General features: G+C 52.7%; 2 protein-coding genes across 2 annotated transcripts in view; one reads left to right on the forward strand and one right to left on the reverse strand.

Annotated features, from left to right (window-relative positions):
- Positions 1-3667, forward strand: part of LOC121272869 (GON-4-like protein) — a 155440-nt gene extending 151773 nt beyond the window's left edge. Inside the window, exon 27 of the mRNA XM_041179706.1 lies at positions 2159-3667. Coding sequence (XP_041035640.1) covers positions 2159-2299 — 141 coding nt within the window. The 3' untranslated portion in view covers positions 2300-3667. The remainder of the gene's footprint in view (positions 1-2158) is intronic.
- A 161-nt stretch (positions 3668-3828) lies between these two features.
- Positions 3829-21897, reverse strand: msto1 (misato mitochondrial distribution and morphology regulator 1). The gene is made up of 14 exons (XM_041179738.1): positions 21726-21897; positions 17271-17406; positions 15542-15611; positions 14632-14707; positions 11154-11208; positions 10848-10998; positions 10615-10732; positions 9489-9623; positions 8982-9137; positions 8253-8384; positions 6894-7078; positions 5950-6054; positions 4934-5049; positions 3829-4415 (listed from the first exon to the last, which is right to left on the reverse strand). The coding sequence occupies exons 1-14, from the start codon at positions 21807-21809 to the stop codon at positions 4177-4179; spliced, it is 1758 nt and encodes a 585-aa protein (XP_041035672.1). The 5' UTR covers positions 21810-21897; the 3' UTR covers positions 3829-4176.
- Positions 21898-26005: the final 4108 nt, after the last annotated feature.

Raw genomic sequence — 26005 nt, forward strand, 5'->3', positions numbered from 1 at the left:
TCCATCACTGTAACACAGACTGTAGTGGCTCAGGGAGAGGGTCCATCACTGTAACACAGACTGTAGTGGCTCAGGGAGAGGGTCCATCACTGTAACACAGACTGTAGTGGCTCAGGGAGAGGGTCCATCACTGTAACACAGACTGTAGTGGCTCAGGGAGAGGGTCCATCACTGTAACACAGACTGTAGTGGCTCAGGGAGAGGGTCCATCACTGTAACACAGACTGTAGTGGCTCAGGGAGAGGGTCCATCACTGTAACACAGACTGTAGTGGCTCAGGGAGAGGGTCCATCACTGTAACACAGACTGTAGTGGCTCAGGGAGAGGGTCCATCACTGTAACACAGACTGTAGTGGCTCAGGGAGAGGGTCTCTCACTGTAACACAGACTGTAGTGGCTCAGGGAGAGGGTCCATCACTGTAACACAGACTGTAGTGGCTCAGGGAGAGGGTCCATCACTGTAACACAGACTGTAGTGGCTCAGGGAGAGGGTCCATCACTGTAACACAGACTGTAGTGTCTCAGGGAGAGGGTCCATCACTGTAACACAGACTGTAGTGGCTCAGGGAGAGGGTCCATCACTGTAACACAGACTGTAGTGGCTCAGGGAGAGGGTCCATCACTGTAACACAGACTGTAGTGGCTCAGGGAGAGGGTCCATCACTGTAACACAGACTGTAGTGGCTCAGGGAGAGGGTCCATCACTGTAACACAGACTGTAGTGGCTCAGGGAGAGGGTCCATCACTGTAACACAGACTGTAGTGGCTCAGGGAGAGGGTCCATCACTGTAACACAGACTGTAGTGGCTCAGGGAGAGGGTCCATCACTGTAACACAGACTGTAGTGGCTCAGGGAGAGGGTCCATCACTGTAACACAGACTGTAGTGGCTCAGGGAGAGGTTCCATCACTGTAACACAGACTGTAGTGGCTCAGGGAGAGCGTCCATCATTGTAACACAGACTGTAGTGGCTCAGGGAGAGGGTCCATCACTGTAACACAGACTGTAGTGGCTCAGGGAGAGGGTCCATCACTGTAACACAGACTGTAGTGGCTCAGGGAGAGGGTCCATCACTGTAACACAGACTGTAGTGGCTCAGGGAGAGGGTCCATCACTGTAACACAGACTGTAGTGGCTCAGGGAGAAGGTCCATCACTGTAACACAGACTGTAGTGGCTCAGGGAGTTCTTCCTGCTAAAGTGAACAAATTCACATTTTCACAAATTAAACTCCATCTGCCAGATCTTTGCCCACTCGCTCAACCTACCTATATCTGTCTGCAACCTCATGTCTTCACGTTCCTACCTATCTTTGTGTTATCTGCAGATTGAGCTCCCATGTCTTCATTCCCCCCCATCTAAGTCATTGATGTAAATTGTAAGAAGTGGCACAGACCCCTGTGGGACCCCAATCGTCACATCCTGCCAATCAGACAAAGACCCATTTATGCAAACTCTCTGCCTTCTGCCAGCCAGCCAATCTTCTATCCATGCTAATATGTTACCAATATCTACAACTGATAATAGGATGCTTAATGTGTCTGTCACTACCTGCTGCTGAGCACGTTCATCCAGTGTGCCCCCCTGACTTCACCTGGGACGGTGGCGGGGGGGGGGGGGGTCAGGGAACACCAGCCAGAATTCTGAGGTTCTGCTTGAGATCAGAACCGAGAATCCTTCCTCCTGGAAACTGAATGGAGCGCTGAATGGGAATCAGATTAGAGATTGCAAGGACAGCTACAGATTGAGATAGTCTACAGGATTCAGTGGTTGCTGCACTCCCAGATGAGAGGGGATTGGTCCTGTGCATTACTAAATAGAGTTTTACTTTTGAGAGTGTAAGACTTACACCCACAGTAAGTGTGTGGGTAGGGTCTGCCCCCTTCCACAGCAGTTCCCATTGCTCCACTGTTGGCAGCTGTACTTCAGCTGCCTGGGCCCTAAGCTCTGAATTCCCTCCTTAAACCTCCCCACGTCTCCCTCTCCTTTAATTTGCTCCTGAAACCTACTGTCCCTAATATCTCCTGATGTGATTTAGGGTCAAAATTTGTTTGATAATTGAACTAGTGAGGCACCTTGGGATGTTTTCGTTGGTGTTAAAAATGCAAGTTCTACAGGGCTGCTGTCCCGCGGGTTAACTAAGTGTGTCTGCTAACTAGGTTTCACAGCGATTTCGGGAGCTGATCCGGTTGTTTCACACCTCGGGCAATGTCAGCACTGACGAGGAAGAAGACGCTGTGAACAACAGTAACCCAGAGCAGCTCGCCGACCACCCGGTTTCAGATGAGGAACAAGACTGATCTTTCCCGGTGCGTACACGTCGCAGTGGAGGTGACGTTCCTGGACGCGAACCTTGTGCTGCTGTGAACGGAGGCTGTGTGGCCGACGAGAAGGAGCGACCAAAGGTGGCACACAATCCTTACGGGACTTGACTGCTGTGCGCCTTGTCTGGTGCTGGGTTGTGTTAGATGGTTGCAGGGAGAGGAGAGCTCTGAACTGCGCCACGTCCTGCAGTCCAGTGTGTTGTATTTTGTGGATGTCCTCGAGCTGCTGCTGCTCACTTGCTGGACCTTTCTCGCTGTGAGCATTTTAACCTCTGTACTGGTGTCAGGTCCGTAAAGTGTATGCCTAGTCCTGGTTTAACAAGCTGGCACAGTCTGGTTGTCCCCTAGTTACTGAAGAGGCACTTTGACATGGCGAGGAGAAATTGCTGGTCTCAATGCTCCTTTAACAAGGAGCTGGAAGCTCATCCACAGCTGAGACCAGCTCTCTGTCTGTGTTGCTGCTGCTGATATTGCTGATCCTTCTAGAGGAGCCTGTCAGGCCGAGGGTGAGCCTTCACGGTTTGATTGTACTGCCCTCTGCTGAGGCTTAGTTAGTGGCCATGTTGTATAACTGCACCGTTTCCATGGGGATTTGAGTGCTGGGTAACATGTAGCAGTTGGGCTGTTGTATCACTCTGTTTGTATTGGAGCCCTCATGTTCTGCTCTGCTGCTGCATGTGATCACTGGATGATCTGTCTCCCCCATATTGTAAACTTTGAAGCCTGAGTGTGGAGGGGGTGGAGCTGTAGCGTGCCCCAGGCTGTACACAGTGTTATTGTTCCCTTCCTTAGGTAATGGAAGCTTTTAAAACAGAGGCTGCCTTGGCCAGCGGCGATCCTCTGCCAAGGCACTGAAATCAGTGAAATAATTCAGACACGATCATGGTTTGCAAATTTTAAAGTATATTTTCTTCAGGGTGGAAGTATTGTACTGAGGACAGGCTGCTGCAGCTCTCTCAGGGCAGAAGAATGGAACAAGCTGGGGCTTTTAAACAGTCATGCTGTATGGGGGCGGGGTAAGAAATTGCAATGGTAATGTCACTTCAGCTGGAAGGGTTATTTTAAACAGCCTAAAGCACCTGGTCCCCTCCCCCCTCCATCACACCTTAATGTCAGGGAAGGAAAACATCCAACTACTGGCTGTTCTGTGCAATGGACCCAAAGCTTGGGCAATGATTTATCACCAGCTGGTGCCAGATAAGTCTCCTTTCTACTGATGCTGTGAATATATATGTGTAATGTATCCCTTGTATATCTTAAGTTATAGTGACTGTAATATATATGTTTGTATTCCTAGAATTGTGTGTAAGAGTCAAACATAGCTGAATAAATCTTTTCACATGGTTTAGTAGTTTCGATAAAGTGACAGGTGCAGCATGGGGTTAGGTACAGAGTAAATCTCCCTATTTGTACGCTGTCTACTAATAAACAGACTTTACTGTGGAACAACAACTCTGTACAGGACGTGAGTGACCTGCTGGATAAATGGCGACTGTGACGTTTGCTGGCATTTGAAGTTTTAATGAAAAAAAGAATCTACCTCATCTTCCATAAATAAACTTATAACATCAAAGACAAGGTATCAGACAGTGCCATCGTTTCCTGACTGGTCAGGCTTTTAAATGCTGGTTCCCTTAGCCAGTTTCAATTTTAACTTGGTGGCGAGAATATAAACAGAGGGGGCTGTGTACAGTGCGCTGGGACAGAGGGGACAAAGTGAGAAGGTTGTTTGCAGAAGAGAAAGTTTTCCCCTCCTCATTGTTGAACACGGTTTGTTGCCCATTACTCTGGTAGAACGTGCAGGAATTGGTGGTGGAGGGGGGGGGTGGCGGGCGCAGGGGTTACAGCAATCTTTATTCTGCATCAGAATCATCTTCTGATTCATCCACCTCAAAGTTCATTTTGTAAGACTGGGAGAGGGTCTTGAGCTCCTCCAGGACCTCTCTGAAATCATCCAGCTCAGTGCTAGCGGACAGGAAGGTGCTGAACTTGCGAAGGTTGAGGCGGCTCACCTCCCTGTACAGATTGCGCAGGACGCTGTGCAAGACCGGAGATGATTGCAGAGCAGTCAGCACAGGGATACTCTCGACAGCTGGGGAGACAGAAAGTGGCTTATTCACTCCAGTGTAGAACAAACACCAATCGTGCCTTAAGCTATTCCACCACCACCCGCACCCCCCACCCCCACCCCCCCCCCCCCCCCCCCCCCGCCCAAAATAAATTAACTTTTCTCTTAAAATAAAATATCAGCCTCTGCAAAGCACTGCTTGTTGCTGAGCCCTCCAGTAACCCACCCAGCTACAACAGCAATATGACTGTGAAAGCAGCTTGACAGGCTAGGCACAGCGCCACACTTTCAGCCCAAAGGTTGTGAATCTTTGGAGTTCTCTACCCCAGAGGGTTTGTATATTTGAGGTGGAGACAAATTGTTTGGTCCCAGGGAAGCAAAGGACAGGACAGACGAAGCCAAAGACCAGCCATGACTGTGCTGAATGACTCCTACTTTTTTTTGTTCCCATCGTGGTTACTTCACTGGATGAACTCCTTATAGATGCCAGTCTCTTAACTCTATGCACTGCAGCAACCCAGCATTCTTCAGCTATCACTCACCGCTTGTTGATGTTAGGCCACTTCCAATGAGCTGTCCCTCTTTGTTGAAGGAGGGTGTGAAAAACTGTGGGTATGGAGTCGTCACTTTACATGGGCTTTGAGCCAGATGGACAGCGCTGAGGAACAAGATAGCATTAGTCACACATCAACACTACCATTGTACACAATCCCAGTGGACCCAAACCCCTACCCATTTAACACAATCCCAATGGACCCAAACCCCTACCCATTTAACACAATCCCAATGGACCCAAACCCCTACCCCTACCCATTTAACACAATCCCAGTGGACCCAAACCCCTACCCATTTAACACAATCCCAGTGGACCCAAACCCCTACCCATTTAACACAATCCCAATGGACCCAAACCCCTACCCCTACCCATTTAACACAATCCCAATGGACCCAAACCCCTACCCCTACCCATTTAACACAATCCCAATGGACCCAAACCCCTACCCCTACCCATTTAACACAATCCCAATGGACCCAAACCCCTACCCATTTAACACAATCCCAATGGACCCAAACCCCTACCCATTTAACACAATCCCAATGGACCCAAACCCCTACCCATTTAACACAATCCCAATGGACCCAAACCCCTACCCATTTAACACAATCCCAATGGACCCAAACCCCTACCCATTTAATACAATCCCAATGGACCCAAACCCCTACCCATTTAACACAATCCCAATGGACCCAAACCCCTACCCATTTAACACAATCTCAACGGACCCAAACCCATTCCCATTTAACACAATCCCAATGGACCCAAACCCCTACCCCTACCCATTTAACACAATCCCAATGGACCCAAACCTCTACCCATTTAACACAATCCCAATGGACCCAAACCCCTTCCCATTTAACACAATCCCAATGGATCCAAACCCCTACCCCTACCCATTTAACACAATCCCAATGGACCCAAACCTCTACCCATTTAATACAATCTCAACGGACCCAAACCCATTCCCATTTTCAGCTTTGGTGTTAGAGGTTCACATACCTCAGTGCAGTTGGGAAGTGGCTGTGCAGAAATGTGCTGAGTACCTCCTCCCCTGTAGGACAAGCGTGTAATATGGAGGTCCCTTTCACCCCGGGAGGTAGGTTACTAAAGAAAAGATAGACATGGTGAGCTTTACAATAATAAAATTTCACTGATAGTAAACAAATGTAAGTAGAGACATCAACTTGAATTGTCATTGTAGTTCCAGTACAGTGTAATGTTGCAGTGCCAGGAATGACCTGTGTGAAATTTTAACATTTGTCACCACTTCAGCTGGAAAAAGCACAGTTGAACACATTTAGATTCTGCCGATGATTGGAGAATCATTTCAGCTGCACAGCACAGGAGTACAGCTCTGGGGGCACACAGGCCCATCACCATGTAACACAACACAGATATCGTACTGGTGGAGACGGGTCTGTCACTGTATAACACTGGGGTACAATACTGGAGATAGGCCTGTCACTATAACACTGGGTTGCAGTACTGGAGATAGGTCTGTCACTGTATAACACTGGGGTACAGTACTGGTGGGGACGGGTCTGTCACTGTATAACAATGGGATACAGTACTGGTGGGGACGGGTCTGTCACTGTATAACACTGGGGTACAGTACTGGTGGGGATAGGCCTGTCACTGTATAACACTGGGGTACAGTACAGGTGGGGACGGGTCTGTCACTGTATAACACTGGGATACAGTACAGGTGGGGACAGGTCTGTCACTGTATAACACTGGAGTACAGTACAGGTGGGGACAGGTCTGTCACTGTATAACACTGGGGTACAGTACTGGTGGGGACGGGTCTGTCACTGTATAACACTGGGATACAGTACAGGTGGGGACAGGTCTGTCACTGTATAACACTCTCATTGCTATAAGAGTTGGATGTGAATGATTTAAAAAGGGAAACTTCAACATTAACTCATCAGGATCAGACTCACCTGATTTGTCGTTCGCTGCTGATTCCTCGGATCACCACAGACTGGGCAAAGCATCGGGTCTCCTTAAAATCCCCACACGGAGACAGTCCGGTCCATGGCAACTCAGTGTGTTGGTTGCAGAGTACATCTGGTAGGGTGTCCACATCCCTCAAGGGGAATGGAATGGTAGCAGATGCAGTGATCACCTGCCCCAAGAGACAACCACACGTCAATAAGATGACAAGGAGAGGGTTCCAGGAGGGAGGGAACAATGTACCGAAGAGTTTGACACACTGTCAGATCACACAGTACACCTCACAGTTTGGATGGCTTTACAAGGCTTGTCTCAATCCCTCACACTATCCACATCACTCAGGTTGGTGCAGTGTTTCCTAGCTTTATGGAACTGACTGAGTGCAGGCCTTCCATGTGCCAGACAGGCTATTCGACTGTGAGCGGCATCACCACCAAGTCTATGTCACGGCCGCAGGCCCTGCAGCTGGACAGTGAGCAGCAGCAGCAGCTATCCAGGTTGAGTTTGTGTGCCACAGTTCAGGACTCTGCACAGCTTTAGCTCTCACTGGATGCAATGGCCAGGAGTCTTCCCTTTCTTGTCTGTATGTGAACACTATCACACGATAATAACTCCCTGCAGGGTGTGGCCCCTCTCTCCTGACATAACGAGGCTGGAGGGCAACGAGCAACTGTCTCACCAACACCAGGAGACCATGGGTTTCAGCCCAAACAGTGTCCTGAGTCCATGACGTACAATGTATTACGACACCCACAATCTCCCCACACCCCCTACGGGGTCTTCCCACAGCACCCACACCCCCTTCCCCCATCCCCCTGCACAAGAGAACAGGCCAAAACCCTCATCCCTGACATCTGACAACCTGAGCAATGCCTACACGTGCAGCACAAGTCATCGTAACCGTGAACAACAAGGCAGCTTTGGGAGCAAGATTTATGCTCCTGTTTCAACACACAACAGTGTGCTTGGATTTTCAACACTAGCGGGGGTGAAATCAGGAACTGGCCAAACATGCAGCCCAACACCAGAGGAGACTGAAAGCTTTCCAGCTAGGGAGCAGAGATGACCGCGTTGGTGTCATATCAAAAGCAGTGCCATTCCTTTCGTTAACTCTGCTGACTCTCTTCTCCTGTGACAAACGCAAGTGAATGGGGCAGGGCCGGCCGAGGGCCCAGGGGGTGGGTGGGGGTGGGGGTTGGGGGTGGGGGTGGGGGTGGGGGTGGGGTCCATTGCCCCAGAGGTTGTCACAGACAGAAGTGTTTGAGAAGCACTGACCTGCGGCCTGGAGGTCGTTCCATCAACACCGCTTAAATCATACTTTCAGACTGGAAGGGGTGGACCATTACCTTTCTCCCGGACTGGTTGAGTGCATCTGTTAACTGTGTGAGTGAGACGGTGGAAGGCTGCAGTCGATATGGGGTGGTCAGCGTTTCCAGGGCAGTGGCGAGCAATGCACTGCTGTGATAATTGAGAGACGCCTGTTCAGGGAAAGAGCAGAGGTGATTAAAAGCTGCGTGTAGGTCACCTGCGATGGATCAGAGGTTGAACAGCAGGAATGGATGGAAAGGAACAGGCTTCAAACAACAGTGAGCCATTTCACGAGAAAACACTTGGGGCAAGGCAGGGCAGCGAGACAGATGTAGATAGCTCTCTCACTGCTAGAACCTGGGCTCCAAAGCAGCTCAGACAATTTGACAATCCTCCCTCGCTCCTTCCATTTCTCCCTCTGAATACTGGTAAGCGTGATGTAAAATGACTTTGGGATATCTCGAACCAATTCTTATTGGGTTCACCAAAATTTGGCAAGCTTAGGCCACAGGGTGACTGGTGCTAGTTTAGGAATGAGTGACACTGTGTCCATCACACACCATTTTGGATGTTGGCAGCATTTTCAAGCATTGGGGATGGCCCTTAATCCTCCTCTCTGGCACGTGTCTCCGGACAGTGATCAATAGCAGGGAACTGGGCTGATCTTTTCCCCTTTCGTAGGGCATCCAGCATAGATCCTAAAAGAGCGAGAAGGGTAGAGAGAAGAGACATTTCACATCAACCCGCACAATCCTCTACGTACTCACGTCGTACATGACATGTGGGAACGTGACTGGTGAAGACCGTTTCCGTCCCAGGGCATTTCGGTTCAGTGACATTGGACAGAAGATGGAGCTGCGATTGGATAAATGCACAATCCCCATGACCGAATTCAGCAGCCGATGGACCTCCTTCACTGGGTTCTGCAGAATCGAGGGAAACCAGCATCAGGGAAGTTGCACTAACGTAAGTAGGGCCAGGACCAGACGCGCATGATCTGCACAGTGCCTCCCTCCTAACCACACGAGGAAATGGAAGCGTTGTGTGAGCTTATACCTGCAGATGTCTATCAGTCGAGGGGGGTGCACACCTACAGGATCAGGTAGTCTTACTCAGTTAATGTAGCGCCAATGTGATCACCCACAGCATTCTAGCTAGGATTAGCCAACCGTACACACTGGGAGTTATAACCTGGCTCCAGTGCTCAGTGTTTGGTATGGAGTGTGGTAGACACTGCGACTAGTGACTGTGGGGCCACTCCTCTTCATACTCACCGTGTCTGTGTATGAGGTCGGGGTGAAACCACACGTGAATATGCCTTTGCCTCCGTATTCATCGTTCAGCAGCTCCACCACCTTGGCTGAGAGGCCAGAGAACCCGTCCTGCAGGTCACACAGCACGTGGAACCCCTGCCGAGAGAGCGTCGCATTAACCGAGAACAGGCTGGCCCACAACCCGGAGTGACACTCGCAGTCACACGCTGCCCAACATAGACCACACGGCTGAAACCGATCTTTTTGAAAGAGTGTCAGTTTTACAATACGAATGAGCAGTCAGTCAGTCAGGGCTTGGTGTTTACTGAGGGTGGAATGTTGGCCAACACAGTGGCAGAACATCACTGCACCCCAGCGTTACACTGCGTCACTTGTACTGCACTCCAGTTTTAAACACCGAAAATGCTTCCTCCAGAAGGCTTGGGAGGACAGGATTTCAAGTTGTATTGCTGGATGCTTTCAGTCAAAGTGGAAATAAACATTGCCCACTTGCCACCACAGTGCAAAAACCAGAGAATGACTTCACTGAAGGACTGTGAAGGGAAACGCGTTATTCAATGCTTCCGCCCAAGTAAAATCTTCCCCTCTCTCGGTCTCTGAACGGTGGAGCTCCTCTCCCTCTTGGCAGATACCCCATTTTCTACCTCACCTTGGGTTGGACCCAGAGTCTGGACCCTGGGACGTAGCTATTCATCCCACAGACTCACCCTCCTGTCGTTTGTGTCCAGAAGGAGGTAGTAAGTTCAGACAACTGGTGCACAATGGGAGCTGGGGTGGGGGGAGAGATTTCCGCACTTTACTCCACAAACATGGTTAACAAAAGAATGGAGAAACAATGGTTTTCATGTCACCCATCACCCCTCACCCCCAACCAAACTCTTCCGGGAGGGGTGGCTAACTGTATTCCTCATCCCCGGCTGCTCGATCCCGAGCAGCTCACTGACCAAAGGCGCCCCTGAGAAAAGGGGCAGCAGACGCAGCCTTTCAGGAGCTTCGAGAAACGCAATGCATAAATTCCTGCTTCTTTCCTGTACGCGCTGTATATTGACAGCGTATGTTAGGACAGCTGGAGTTGGGCCTTGCATTCTCTTGAGGCAGCTGTGTGAAATTCCCACCGCTCCAATACCTGGAGATAGTCGCACTCTTCGATGTAGAAGTGTAGCCTGTCCTCAAAATCATCCAGAAACGAGGGATCGCGGACGAGCTTCTCACCAAATCCAAACGCTTCAAACCGATCGGAAGTGCTGTGTGCATTAATAAAAGGAACACAGTGAACTCGTAGAGCACAGTGCCGTACTGAACTCTCTTAGCCATGTTTCAACCATCCCCTCCCCTGTGTGTCACTCGGAGCTGATTTACCTGCTGTGATTGAACTGCTGGATGACGGAGATGGTCTTTGGGTGCAGATGCACCCTCAGGTAGTCTGACCACACTCTGACGTTGCTCTCCAGTTGGTAGGCGCTCTGGGACAGGTCAAGGGGTCTCCCAGCCACAGGCCTCGGTGCAGGTCCTGTTGAAACAAACAAGGGTTAGAAGCAAGCGTTGTGGGTGGAGGGAGGGGCGGATGGGGGTGGGTTTACCGCGAGGTGCAGGAGCAGCAGCCAGAGCGCGGAGGTGAGGCAGAGTTACTGACACTCCCAGAAAGCTAGGTTCAAAGTCACTCACTTTCCTCCCCTTGGAATGCTGTCGAGTCGAGATTCCTATTGGAGTCCACCTCGCCCTGAGGGAAGACAACACAAAGTAGGTCATAGGGCCAAGGAGCAGTTACAGCACAGAAGGGTGCCATTCGGCCCATCGCTAGCATTCACATACAGCCTCATCGGACTGGTCCGAATTATCCCAATAAACTTGCCACACAATCAATTTCTGTGAAGTGAAATATCTTGGGCTGAGCTCTGCAGGATGCCACAATCAGCAATCGGATGCATGGCCAAGTGGTGGGATTTTGGTGATCTGAGGGAGGGATGTTGGCCTAGGTCACTGGCTTTAAACCGTGCAATGGGATCTTTCACACCCGCCTAAACCACTGGAACTGGGGAGCTGGGACCCTGGTTACCAAGAAAACTTCTTCATGTCACCTCAGAGTCTTTTAGCAACCACATGAATTCTGAGAACATACGAAATAGGAACAGAACTAGGCCATTCGGTCCCTCGAGCCTGCTCCACCATTCAGTAAGATCATGGCCGATCTGTTTCCGTTGTGAATTCCACATTCCCATCTACCCCCGATAACCTCTGATTCCCTTGCCTAACAAGAATCTATCTACCTCCGCCTTAAAAATATTCAATAACCCTGCCTCCACCACCTTCGGAGGCAGAGAGTTCCAAAGTCACACAACCCTCTGAGAGAAAAAAAATTCTCCTCATCTCTGGCCTAAAAGGGTGACCCCTAATTTTAAATCAGTGCCCCCCTAGTTCTGGACTCACCCACAAGAGGAAACATCCTTTTCCAAGTCTATGTATCTCTACTTAGGGATACTTGTGCTGCTGGAAACAGAGTAAATAAGGAGAAACTATCTAAACCATTCCTGGTTTTGAACACGTCTAATAAATCTCCTCTTAAACCGTCTCCAAGACGAAACAATCTTAGCTTCTCCAGTCCCTCCACGTCATCTCAGTCCCTCTTCCCTGGTCCCATCCTGGTAAACCCTCCCCTGCACCCTCTCCGAGGTCCTTGACATCCTTCCTGAAGGACAGGGCCCAGAATGGGACACGATACTTCAGCTGAGGCTGAACCAGGGATTGATAGAGAGTTTAACACATCTTCCTTGCTTTTGTGTTCTATTCCTTCATTAAGAAAGGCAACAAAGACCTTGTGTGCTTTTTTTTTTTAAAAAAAAGCACTTTTTCCAACTTGGCCTGCCAAGATTTCTATACACTCGCCTCTCCCTATTCCATTAAAATTGTATAATTTAGTGTAAATGGCCTTCCCTCATTATTCCTACTAAAACGAATCACTTCACATTTCTCTGCATTAAATTTCATCAGACAGACGTCTGTCAATCCATTTCATGGATCTATTTCCTCTCTGAAGCCTGTTCGCATATTCCTCATGGTTTATCCCATTGCTCAGCATCGTCACATTTGCAAACTTTGAAATTATGTTCTTTACATCAAACAGCAGTGGTCCTAATAACCGTGCTGCAGGGGACAACACTGTATACTTCTCTCCACAGTGAAAGGCAACTGTTCATCAAACGTAGGCAGGGATTCACTTCAGGGAGGTATGAGAGCAGAGCTCAGTGCTCACTCCAGTGGAGTCCATCAGCGTACGTTCTCCAGCCGATAGTGGACAGCGATCAGGAGAACTGCTTGCAAGAGTGGCAGTGTCCAGTTAAGGTTGGGTAACTCAGACCCATCCTGGGGACACTGTGCTATAAAAAGCCCAGTATCACACAGGGTATTACCCCCCCCACGCTTGCCTGCCCACTGACCACAACCCCACTTAGACACCAGGAGGAGTTGGATTGTCAGCGCTTCGAATGCAAACAGTGTTCCAGTCCTGGACAATGACTAACAGCAGCAGTGAGACCCATCCTAAAACAAGCCGAGCTAGGTGAAACTTAGGTTTAGAAAACTCCAGCCGAAATGGGGGGGGGGGGGGGGGGTTTGGGGGGGGGGTCAGTTACCAGCTGCAGTCACTGCTGCAGCAGCTGCTGTCTCAGGCACAGGGCAAGAGCCCTCTCTTTGCTGGCCTTACTGTTGCCATGGCGATCACTGGTAGTCGAGCTCATGGTGCAATGGGCAGAGTCTCATGGAGGAACAGCAGAGATGCACAAGGTTCCTCCCCATCCCCATTTATTTAAACGGGCTTCTGATTCAGGCTGTTCCCTTGCTCAGTTCCCTTGAACAGGTCCCGACATTCAGACCGGTCTGAAGCCGCGGCTCCGACAGGCTATGATGTGCTGTCTAAGAGGTTACCTGAAAAGGGGGACACCGCCCCCCCACCACCCCCCAACCCCCAACCCCACCAAGTGGCGGAGGAGGCAAAGCCGCAGCCAATGTGGCACTGAGGCACACTGAGCGGCACGACTGAAGCTGGTCAGGTAGCATAGACAGAAAGTATGTCAATGTTTCAGAGCAATGATCTTTCACCACAGCAGCGAAGTCTGACGTTTATCCAGCCACCTGATCTCAGCCAGTAGGGCTGCTCTGAGTGTGGAGTTTAAAACGCTTTGATCATTTAAGGGGTACAGGCCATAGTGGTTGTGTTTTAGAGCTGGTAACGCAGATGATTCACGATCTGCAGACACTGAGTTCAAATCCCAGCCCAGCAGCTTGGGGAATGTATTAGAATATGAAGCTAGTCTCGGTCATGGTGCCTATTCAACTGGGGGATTGTCATAAAAACCCATCTGGTTCACTCCAGAGCGGCATACGGTGCCGGGTAAACTCCGGAGTGGCGCACGGAGCCGGGTAAACTCCGGAGTGGCGCACGGTGCCGGGTAAACTCCGGAGTGGCGCTGGGTAAACTCCAGAGTGGCACACGGTGCCGGGTAAACTCCGGAGTGGCGCTGGGTAAACTCCGGAGTGGCGCTGGGTAAACTCCGGAGTGGCGCACGGTGCCGGGTAAACTCCGGAGTGGCGCTGGGTAAACTCCGGAGTGGCGCATGGCGCCGGGTAAACTCCGGAGTGGCGCTGGGTAAACTCCAGAGTGGCACACGGTGCCGGGTAAACTCCGGAGTGGCGCTGGGTAAACTCCGGAGTGGCGCACGGTGCCGGGTAAACTCCGGAGTGGCGCTGGGTAAACTCCGGAGTGGCGCATGGCGCCGGGTAAACTCCGGAGTGGCGCACGGTGCCGGGTAAACTCCGGAGTGGCGCTGGGTAAACTCCGGAGTGGCGCATGGCGCCGGGTAAACTCCGGAGTGGCGCACGGTGCCGGGTAAACTCCAGAGTGGCGCATGGCGCCGGGTAAACTCCAGAGTGGCGCACGGTGCCGGGTAAACTCCGGAGTGGCGCATGGCACCGGGTAAACTCTGGAGTGGCGCTGGGTAAACTCCGGAGTGGCGCATGGTGCCGGGTAAACTCCGGAGTGGCGCATGGCGCCGGGTAAACTCCGGAGTGGCGCTGGGTAAACTCCATTTTACAGGACACAGCCGGTCAGCCAGAAGGAAAACGTTTCAATATTAAAAGTTGAACTTACACTTAGTCTGTCAAGTTGCTGTAGAAACTGGTTCTTTATTATTGGATCCTCTTTGTGCACTGTCAGATTCCCCTTCCTGGATTTAATGAAAAAGGAAAAGATTTATCATTTATTGGGTAATTATCAGTTTCAAGTCTATCCCCCCAACCTCTCTCGTGCATTCACCAAATCATAACGAGTTCTCTCAGAGTTTCTCTGTCCCTGGGCTGGGAGAATCTGTCTGGGTCCAGGTGTTACAGTTAATTCTCTGTCCCTGGGCTGGGAGAATCAGTCTGGGTCCGGGTGTTACAGTGAACTCTCTGTCCCTGGGCTGGGAGAATCAGTCTGGGTCTGGGTGCTACAGTTAACAGTCTGGGTACGGGTGTTACAGTTAACTCTCTGTCCCTGGGCTGGGAGAATCTGTCTGGGTCTGGGTGTTACAGTTAACTCTCTGTCCCTGGGCTGGGAGAATCAGTCTGGGTCCAGTACCAGAGACCACACCGTCACAACAGACTGCACAAGAAAACAGGCTCAAGGGTTAGATTACATAAGCTATGTCTGTATTTCTTGGAACATAGGAACAAGAGCAGGCCATTCAGCCCCTCGAGTCTGTTCCTCTATTCAGTGAGATCATGGTTGATCTATGAACTATGATCTCTGTCCCTGGGTTGGGAGAATCAGTCTGGGTCCGGGTATTACGGTTAACTCCCTGTCCCTGGGCTGGGAGAAACAGTCTGGGCTCTCGAGCTGATCAACAGGCAGTCATTTCCACTGGAACGTATTGGGAACTGCTCAGTTGCAACAAATGCCCCTACTGTAGGGTACTTGCTGCTCACGCACAGGAATGAATGAAGCCTTCAGGATGGGCAATAAAGCTTAAACACGTGGTGATCACTGATCTAGAACACAGTGTGCTGAGCTTAATGCTTACCACGTTAACGCAGGTTCTGTCTGACTGATGCCGTACAGGGCTCCCTCTTGCTTTAAACTACTCAAACTCCCTGCAAGACACAAAGCCAACCCATTACTGCAGGCTGCCGCAATACCTTAGGTGAATGATTTACTGTTTCCACCAATGCAGCCAGTGTTTCTCAGCCTTCATTCCTGTCGTTGCTTGAGTGGAGGTCTTTTACCCATATCCAGTACCAGAGACCACACCGTCACAACAGACTGCACAAGAAAACAGGCTCAAGGGTTAGATTACATAAGCTATGTCTGTATTTCTTGGAACATAGGAACAAGAGCAGGCCATTCAGCCCCTCGAGTCTGTTCCTCTATTCAGTGAGATCATGGTTGATCTATGAACTAACTCCATATCCCTCAATATCCTTGGGTAACAAAAAAAAGTGATCAATCTCAGATATAAAATTAACAATTGTTCGAGCATCAATTGCCATTTGTGGAAGAGCGTTCCAAACTGCTACCAGCCTGTGTGTGCAGAACTGTTTCCTAACTTCATTCCTAGGAGGTCTGGTTCTCATTTTAGACTCTGCCCCTTGTCCTAGACCCCCCCATCCAGCAGAAATAGTTTCTCTCTATCTGCTCCCCTCAGTTTCTTAAAAACTTAAAAGTCAGATCTTCATCTTTTAAATTCTAGGGAATACAGCCCTTGTCCACGTAACTCTCCTGGTAATTTAACCACTGGAGTCCAGCTACCATTCTGGTAAATCTACACAGTACTCTCTCGAAGAACAAGATATCTTTCCTAAAGTGCAGAGCCCAGAATTGTTCTCAGTAACTCCAGGTGTGGCCTAACCAGGACTTTGTTTAGCTGAAGTATGACTTCTCCCCCCTTGTATTCTAACCCTTCAGATATAATGGCCAGCGTTTGATTATGCTCTGTAGCTCTTCATGACAGGTTAATGATTTATGTACTTGGAGCCTCACTGAAATCTCTTTGAACCAGCGCTGTTTCTAACTTGTCGCCATTTCGAGAGTCCACCTGTTCTCTGTGTAAAGTGGATGCCCTGACATTTGTACAGATTGGAATCCATTTCGCCCATTCACCTAATCTGTTAATATTTCTTTGTCATTTCACACCTCCGCCTACACAGCTTACGATGTCGCCTGTCTTGGTGCCATCAGCAAATTTGAATGTGTGGCTCTCTATTCCAGCGTCTAAGTCACTAATGAATACAGGGGATAGTTGAGATTCCAACACAGATCCGTGTGGGACACCAGCAGTCACATCCTGTCAGTGAGATTACCTGCCCGTTATCCCTACACTCGGTTTCCTGTCGCTCAGCCAGTTTCTGAAGCGGGTCAATGATTCACCCTCAATCCCATACGCTTCAGCCTGAGCTAACCTGCTCTTAGGAAGGTCTTTATCAGACACCTTCCTGAAGTCCCTAGAAATAACATCTGTAGACAGTCTCCTGTAAATCATTTCAGTCACCTCTTCAAAAAATTCCACCCGATTCAGCAGGCATGACCTCCGACCCTTTACAAATCCATACTGACAGCCCCTGACCAGCTGAGAGATTTCACGGTGTTCAGTCACCTTATCCTTCATTAAAGACTCCAGCCGTTTCCCAGGAATGGTGTTATAACTTCCTGGTTTTCCCCTCTCGCACACATTTCTTAAAAAGCAAAACATGCTCAGCTTTCTAATTTGAAGGAATGATTCCCGCAGGGAAGAGAGCTTTGGACGATCTGAGTACCTTTGAGGTCCATGATGATGAGGCGGGGGGTGTAAGTGGGCTGGCCCCGCAGTGTCAGCCCTTCTCGGAACAGAACGTTGTTGCTGATCTCAGAGTATGGGTTGCTTGGCTCAGCATCGTAACATAAGGCAGCATCCTTGACAGGGAGAGACAGAAGAGGCCAGGCCAGTTATTTCTATAATTTATTGTACACGATTGGACAGCAATTCCCAATTAACTTCAATGTGACTGAACCACAGCACTGGTGACACCTCGTTTTGTAAACATTTACTGGGCAATGGGGCGGGTGGGGGGGGGGGGGGGGGGGGGGGGGGGGGGGGGGGGGGGGGGGGGGGGGGGGGGGGGGGGGGGGGGGGGGGGGGGGGGGGGGGGGGGGGGGGGGGGGGGGGGGGGGGGGGGGGGGGGGGGGGGGGGGGGGGGGGGGGGGGGGGGGGGTAGGGTAAAACCTTCAAAACTGCTGGTCGGGCTGAAGAGTGTGCCCGGCTGGGCAGTGGGTAAAGATGCCACCCCCCCACAACCCCTCACCCCCGACAGAGCATTCCGCCCTCTCCACCTCCCTACATCTCATCACACCACCTCACCCCATCCACCCACCCTCCCCACCCCCTCCTTATCCCATCACCCTCCTTACCCCACTCCCCTACCCCACCCCCTCCCACCCACCCCCCACCCCCACCCCCACCACTCCACTCCCCACCCCCACCCCCTCCCACCCCCCACCACTCCACCCCCAACCTCCTTACCCCACCCCCTCCCTCCTTACCACACCCCCACCTCCCTCCCACCTCACCCCATCCCTCCACTCCCCACCTCCCTCCTTACCCCACCCCCTCCCCCCTCCTTACCCCACCCCCTCCCCCTCCTTACCCACCCCCACCTCCCTCCTTACCCACCCCCTCCTCCCTCCTTACCCCACCTCCCTCCTTACCCCACCCCCACTCCCGCCTTACCCCACCCCCACCTCCCTCCTTACCTCACCCCTCCTCCCTCCTTACCCCCCTCCCCCCTCCTCCTTACCCCCCCCACCTCCCTCCTTACCCACCCCCTCCCCCCTCTTACCCCACCCCCTCCCCCCTCCTTACCCCACCCCCACCTCCCTCCTACCCCACTCCCCCTCCCCCTTACCCCACCCCTCCCCCCTCCTTACCCCACCCCCTCCCCCTTCCTTACCCCACCCCCACCTCCCTCCTTACCCACCCCCACCTCCTCCTTACCCACCCCTCCCCCCTCCTTACCCCACCCCCCACCTCCCTCCTTACCCACCCCCACCTCCTCCTTACCCCCCCCACCTCCCTCCTACCTCACCCCCTCCTCCCTCCTTACCCCACTCCCCCTCCCTCCTTACCCCACCCCCACCTCCCTCCTTACCCCACCCCCACCTCCCTCCTTACCCCACCCCCACCTCCCTCCTTACCCCACCCCCCCCTCCCTCCTTACCCCACCCCCACCTCCCTCCTTACCCCACTCCCCCTCCCTCCTTACCCCACTCCCCCTCCCTCCTTACCTCACCCCCTCCTCCCTCCTTACCCCACTCCCCCTCCCTCCTTACCCCACCCCCACCTCCCTCCTTACCCCACCCCCACCTCCCTCCTTACCCCTCCCCCTCCCTCCTTACCCCACTCCCCCTCCCTCCTTACCCCACTCCCCCTCCCTCCTTACCCCACTCCCCCTCCCTCCTTACCCCACTCCCCCTCCTCCTTACCCCACCCCCACCTCCCTCCTTACCCCACTCCCCCTCCCTCCTTAACCCCACCCCCACCTCCCTCCTTACCCCACCCCCACCTCCCTCCTTACCCCACTCCCCCTCCCTCCTTACCCCACCCCCACCTCCCTCCTTACCCCACCCCCACCTCCCTCCTTACCCCCACCCCCCACCTCCCTCCTTACCCCCACTCCCACCTCCCTCCTTACCCCACCCCCCACCTCCCTCCTTACCCACTCCCACCTCCCTCCTTACCCCACTCCCCCTCCCTCCTTACCCCACCCCCACCTCCCTCCTTACCCCACCCCCACCTCCCTCCTTACCCCACCCCCTCCTCCCTCCTTACCCCACCCCCTCCTCCCTCCTTACCCCACTCCACCTCCCTCCTTACCCCACCCCCACCTCCCTCCTTACCCCACCCCCACCTCCCTCCTTACCCCACCCCCACCTCCCTCCTTACCCCACCCCCTCCCTCCTTACCCCACTCCCCCTCCCTCCTTACCCCACCCCCTCCTCCCTCCTTACCCCACTCCCCCTCCCTCCTTACCCCACCCCCACCTCCCTCCTTACCCCACCCCCTCCCTCCTTACCCCACCCCCACCTCCCTCCTTACCCCACTCCCTCCCTCCTTACCCCACTCCCTCCTCCCTCCTTACCTCACTCCCCCTCCCTCCTTACCCCACCCCCACCTCCCTCCTTACCCCACCCCCACCTCCCTCCTTACCCCACTCCCCCTCCCTCCTTACCCCACCCCCACCTCCCTCCTTACCCCACCCCCTCCTCCCTCCTTACCCCACTCCACCTCCCTCCTTACCCCACCCCCACCTCCCTCCTTACCCCACCCCCTCCTCCCTCCTTACCCCACCCCCTCCTCCCTCCTTACCCCACTCCACCTCCCTCCTTACCCCACCCCCTCCCTCCTTACCCCACCCCCACCTCCCTCCTTACCCCACTCCCCCTCCCTCCTTACCCCACCCCCTCCCCCCTCCCCCTCCCTCCTTACCCCACCCCCACCTCCCTCCTTACCCCACCCCCACCTCCCTCCTTACCCCACCCCCTCCCTCCTTACCCCACTCCCTCTCCCTCCTTACCCCACTCCCCCTCCCTCCTTACCCCACCCCCTCCTCCCTCCTTACCCCACTCCCCCTCCCTCCTTACCCCACCCCCTCCTCCCTCCTTACCCCACCCCCTCCTCCCTCCTTACCCCACCCCCACCTCCCTCCTTACCCCACCCCCTCCTCCCTCCTTACCCCACCCCCTCCTCCCTCCTTACCTCACTCCCCCTCCCTCCTTACCCCACTCCCCCTCCCTCCTTACCCCACCCCCTCCTCCCTCCTTACCCCACTCCCCCTCCCTCCTTACCCCACCCCCACCTCCCTCCTTACCCCACCCCCTCCTCCCTCCTTACCCCACTCCACCTCCCTCCTTACCCCACCCCCACCTCCCTCCTTACCCCACCCCCTCCTCCCTCCTTACCTCACTCCCCCTCCCTCCTTACCTCACTCCCCCTCCCTCCTTACCCCACTCCCCCTCCCTCCTTACCCCACCCCCACCTCCCTCCTTACCCCACCCCCTCCTCCCTCCTTACCCCACCTCCCTCCTTACCCCACCCCCACCTCCCTCCTTACCCCACCCCCTCCTCCCTCCTTACCTCACTCCCCCTCCCTCCTTACCTCACTCCCCCTCCCTCCTTACCCCACTCCCCCTCCCTCCTTACCCCACTCCCACCTCCCTCCTTACCCCACCCCCACCTCCCTCCTTACCCCACTCCCACCTCCCTCCTTACCCCACCCCCACCTCCCTCCTTACCCCACTCCCACCTCCCTCCTTACCCCACCCCCACCTCCCTCCTTACCCCACTCCCACCTCCCTCCTTACCCCACCCCCACCTCCCTCCTTACCCCACTCCCACCTCCCTCCTTACCCCACCCCCACCTCCCTCCTTACCCCACTCCCACCTCCCTCCTTACCCCACCCCCACCTCCCTCCTTACCCCACTCCCCCTCCCTCCTTACCCCACTCCCCCTCCCTCCTTACCCCACCCCCACCTCCCTCCTTACCCCACCCCCACCTCCCTCCTTACCCCACCCCCTCCTCCCTCCTTACCCCACTCCACCTCCCTCCTTACCCCACTCCCTCCCTCCTTACCCCACTCCCTCCTCCCTCCTTAGCCCACCCCCACCTCCCTCCTTACCCCACCCCCACCTCCCTCCTTACCCCACCCCCTCCTCCCTCCTTACCTCACTCCCCCTCCCTCCTTACCTCACCCCCACCTCCCTCCTTACCCCACCCCCTCCTCCCTCCTTACCCCACCTCCCTCCTTACCCCACCCCCACCTCCCTCCTTACCCCACCCCCTCCTCCCTCCTTACCCCACCTCCCTCCTTACCCCACCCCCTCCTCCCTCCTTACCCCACCCCCTCCTCCCTCCTTACCCCACCCCCACCTCCCTCCTTACCCCACCCCCACCTCCCTCCTTACCCCACCCCCTCCTCCCTCCTTACCCCACCCCCTCCTCCCTCCTTACCTCACTCCCCCTCCCTCCTTACCTCACTCCCCCTCCCTCCTTACCCCACTCCCCCTCCCTCCTTACCCCACCCCCCCTCCCTCCTTACCCCACCCCCACCTCCCTCCTTACCCCACCCCCACCTCCCTCCTTACCCCACCCCCTCACCCCACCCCCACCTCCCTCCTTACCCCACCCCCACCACCTCCCTCCTTACCCCCCTCTCAGTAATCAGTCCTGCCGCTGACCTGTATGTTCCACCAGTGAGTGCCCACGAAGTTGCTGTAGTGGCCGAGCTGCAGAGTCACCACCTCCCGGCTCACACTCCCCATCGGCGCCGTGACCCAACACCCAAACTTCAACCGAGAAACCGCCTCCTCCGGCCCCACTGCAACCTAACCCGGGCGCTGCCACCCCGACAATCCCATTGGCTGGGCCGCACGTCATTCAACCTCCATCCCACAGCTGAATGGGCGGGCCGCCTGCCACGTGAGCGAGGGTCCGCCCTAGCAGGTCCCGCTGACCTCATCATCAAGCTCGGTTGCGAGGCCGCACGTGCCCTTCCGCCTCTCTGATTGGCTGGCAGCGGTTAACGGCTCCATGTGTGTTACAGGAATAATAGTCCGGCCTGCTACAAGAAAACAGCTTCTCCCGTTCCCTGTGTCCAACAGTATAGAGGAGGCTAATGGGATGTTATCCTTTATTACAAGGGGGATTGAATATTAAAGTGAGGATGTTGTGCTTCAGTTAGACAGGGCACTGGCGAGACCACATCTTGAATACTATGTGCAGTTTTGATCTCCTTATTTAAGGAAGGATGTAAATGAGTTGGAGGCGATTCAAGAAGGTTTACTGAATTGATTCACCTAGTTCTGTTGAAGGGTCATGAGGACTCGAAACGTCAACTCTTTTCTTCTCCGCCGATGCTGCCAGACCCGCTGAGTTTTTCCAGGTAATTCTGTTTTTGTTTTGCTTTGGATTTCCAGCATCCGCAGTTCTTTGCTTTCATTACTAGGTTGATACCTGGCATGAGTGGGTTGTCTGACGAGGAAAGGTTGGACAGACTGGGCTTGTTTCCACTGGAGTTTAGAAGAGTGAGGGGTGACTTGATTGAAGTTTACAAGATTCTGAACGGCCTTGACAAGGGGGATGTGGAAAGGATGTTTCCTCTTCTGGGTGATTCCAAAAATAGGGGCCACAGTTTTAAAATTAGGGGTCGCTCTTTTTAGGACAGAGATGAGGAGAAATTTTTCTCTCTCTCAGGGTTGAGCGACCTTGGAACTCTCTTGCCTCAGAAGGCGGGGGGTCATTGAATATTTTAAAGGCAGAGGTAGACTGATTCTCTTGCCTAACAAGAATCTAAGTTTATAAATGCAAAAAACTGCAGATGCTGGAAATCAGAAACAAAAACAAAAATACCTGGAAAAACTCAGCAGTTCTGACAGCATCTGTGGAGAGTTGCACAGTTAACATTTCGAGTCCGTATGACTCTTCATTGGAACTAAGAAAAAATTGAAGTTTATTGGAGGTAGATGGGAATGTGGAAGTCAAAATACAAGATGACCAGCCATGATCTTATTGAATGGCAGAGCAGGTTCGAGGGGCTGAATGGTCTACTACTGCTCCTATTTCTTGTTAACCTGAAACGTTAACCCAGTTTCTCTTTCCATAGATGCTACCTCACCTGCTGAGTTTAGCCAGCATGCCTTTCTGTTTTTATTTCAGATCAGCAGTATTTTTTGCTTTTGTAAGGAGGCTATTCAGCCCATTATACCTGTGCTGGCTCTTATAGAACATAGGACAGCAACAGGAACAACCCTTTGAGCCTGCTCCACCACTCAATAAGATCACAGCTGATCTGCTTGTGGCCTCAACTCCGCTTTCCTGTGTGTCCCCCATAACCTTTGCCTCCCATAGAAAAGTGACAGTGCAGAAAGAGGCCATTCAGCCCATTGTGTCTGCGCCAGCCAAAGAGAGTAAAAAATAAATTAGCCGCTCATTTTTAATTCCACTTTCCGGCACCTGGTCCAGAGCCTTGCAGGTTCAGATGCAGATCCAAGTACCTTTTAAATGAGTTGAGCGTTTCAGCCTCAATCACCAATTTAGACAGTGAATTCCAGACTCCCACCACCCTCTGGGTGAAAAAGTTTTTCCTCATGTCCCCTCTAATCCTTCTACCAATCACCTTAAATCTGTGCCCTCCGGTAATTGACCCCTCAGCTTGGGGAAACAGGTCTTTACCATCTACCCTATCTAGGCCCCTAATAATTTTGTTCACCTCAATTAGGTCACCCCTCAGCCTCTTCTCTGTTCTAAGGAAAACAACCCTAACTTATTTAATCTTTCCTCGTAGTACAATTTTCAAGCCCTGGCAGCGTTCTTATAAATTTTCTGTGTTCTCTCCAGAGCAATTATGTCCTTCCAGTTATGTGGTGGCCAGAACTGTACACAAAATTCCAGATGTGGCCTAACCAGCATTTTACATAGTTCCAGAATTACATCCCTGCTGTTGTATTCAATACCTCGTCCAATAAAGGAAAGCATTCCATATGCTTTCTTTACCACCTTATCCACCTGTCCTGCCACCTCCAGGGATCTGTGGACATGCTGTCCAAGGTCTCTCACTTCCACAACCCTTCTCAATATCCTCCCGTTTATTGTGTATTCCCTGACTTTGTTTGCTCTCCCCAAGTGCATTACCTCACACTTTTCCAGATTGAATTCCATTTGCCACTTTTCCACTCACTCAACCAAACCACTGATATCGTTGTGGAGACAACAGCTAACCTCTTCACTATCAACAACACGGCCAATTTTTGTGTCACCTGCAAATTTCCCAATCATGCCTCCCCCATTTAAGTCTAAATCATATATAAATACAACAGCATGGGCCCCAACGCTGAGTCCTCTGGAACACCACAGGAAACTGCCCTCCATTCGCAAAAACATCTATCGACCATTACCCTGTTTCCTGTCGCTGAGCCAATTTTTGGATCCAATTTGCCACCTTTCCCCATATCTTACAGGATCTCATATTTCTGACCGGTCTGCCATGTAGGACCTTGTCAAACGCCTTACTAAAATCCATGCAGACAACATCCACTGCACTACCCTCATCAATCCTCCTCGTTACTTCTTCAAAAATTAAGTTAGTAAGACACAATCTTCCCCTAACAAAACCACGCTGACTGTCCCTGATCAATCCGGGCCTTGCTAAGAGACAGTTTATCCTGTCCCTCAGAATTGATTCCAATAATTTGCCCACCTCAAAGGCAATTAGGGATGGGCAACAAATGCTGGCCTAGTCAGCGACACCCACATCCCGTCAATGAATAAAAAACCCCCACTGAAGTCAGGCTGACCGGCCTATAATTTTCTGGCCTCTCCCTTGCACCCTTTTTAAATAATGGTTACAGACCTTCAACCCCCTGGTACCTCTCCTGAATCTAGTGAGGATTGGAAAATGATCCTCAAAGTTTCTGCTACTTCCTCCCTGGTTTCTTTTAAAAGCCTGGGATACAATCCTGGTGATGGAACCATAGAAAAGTTACAGTGCGGAGAGGGGCCATTCAGCCCATCGTGTCTGCGCCGGCAAGGATGTCAGTCCCTCCAGTACTTCCTCTCTCGGTATGCTTATAGGATCTAACATTTCAACATGCTCCTCCTGCGTGCTGTGGGAAGTCAGAGACACTTCCAGTGTCCAGGGCGGCCACGTGGGCAGGAAGTGTCTCCAGCCGCAGCGACTCGAAATCCGCGTTTCGGAGCTGGAGCTGCAGCCGGAGTCACTGTGGAGCATCCGCAAGGATGAGATCTTTGCGGATAGCGCGTACAGTGAGGCGGTCACACCGCAGATAAAGAGTGTACAGGCAGATCAGGGAATGGGTGACCACCAGAAAAATTTGGCCCAGGCTGTTAAAGGCAGTTAAGTGCACGGGTCCCTTGGGTCCATCTCCCTCTCTCTCAAGATTTTCCGTTTTGGATACTGCTGGGGGAGATGGTTTCTCAGGGGAGTGCAGCAAGAGCCAAGTCCATGGCACTATGAGTGGCTAAGCTGCACGGGGGCAGTAAAAAGCTTAGGAGAGCAATAGGGAATTCTAGTGCAAGAGGAACAGATAGACGTTTCTGTGGCCACAGACATGACACCAGGATGGTCCATTGCCTCCCTCGTGCCAGGGTCAAGGATGTCACTGAACGATGCAGGGCATTCTGAAGGGAGAGGGTGAACGGACATAGGTCTTGGTCCTTATTGGTACCAATGACTTCGGTAAAAAGAGGGATGAGGTCCTGAGAGCAGAATAGACAGAGTGATGAAGTAAATCAAAAAGCAGTACCTCAAAAAGGTAGTAATCTCAGGATTACTCCCAGTGCCATGTGCTAGTTAAAGGAATAGAATAGACCAGATTAATGCGTGGCTGGTGAAGATGGTGTAGGAGGGAGGGATTGGGACCGATTCTGGGGAAGATGGGACCTGGACCAGCTGGACAGGTTGCACCCCAGCAGGACTGGGACCAATATCCTCACAGGGGTA

The sequence above is a fragment of the Carcharodon carcharias genome, chromosome 36 (assembly GCF_017639515.1).
Source record: "Carcharodon carcharias isolate sCarCar2 chromosome 36, sCarCar2.pri, whole genome shotgun sequence".
In the NCBI taxonomy this organism is placed as follows: Eukaryota; Metazoa; Chordata; class Chondrichthyes; order Lamniformes; family Lamnidae; genus Carcharodon; species Carcharodon carcharias.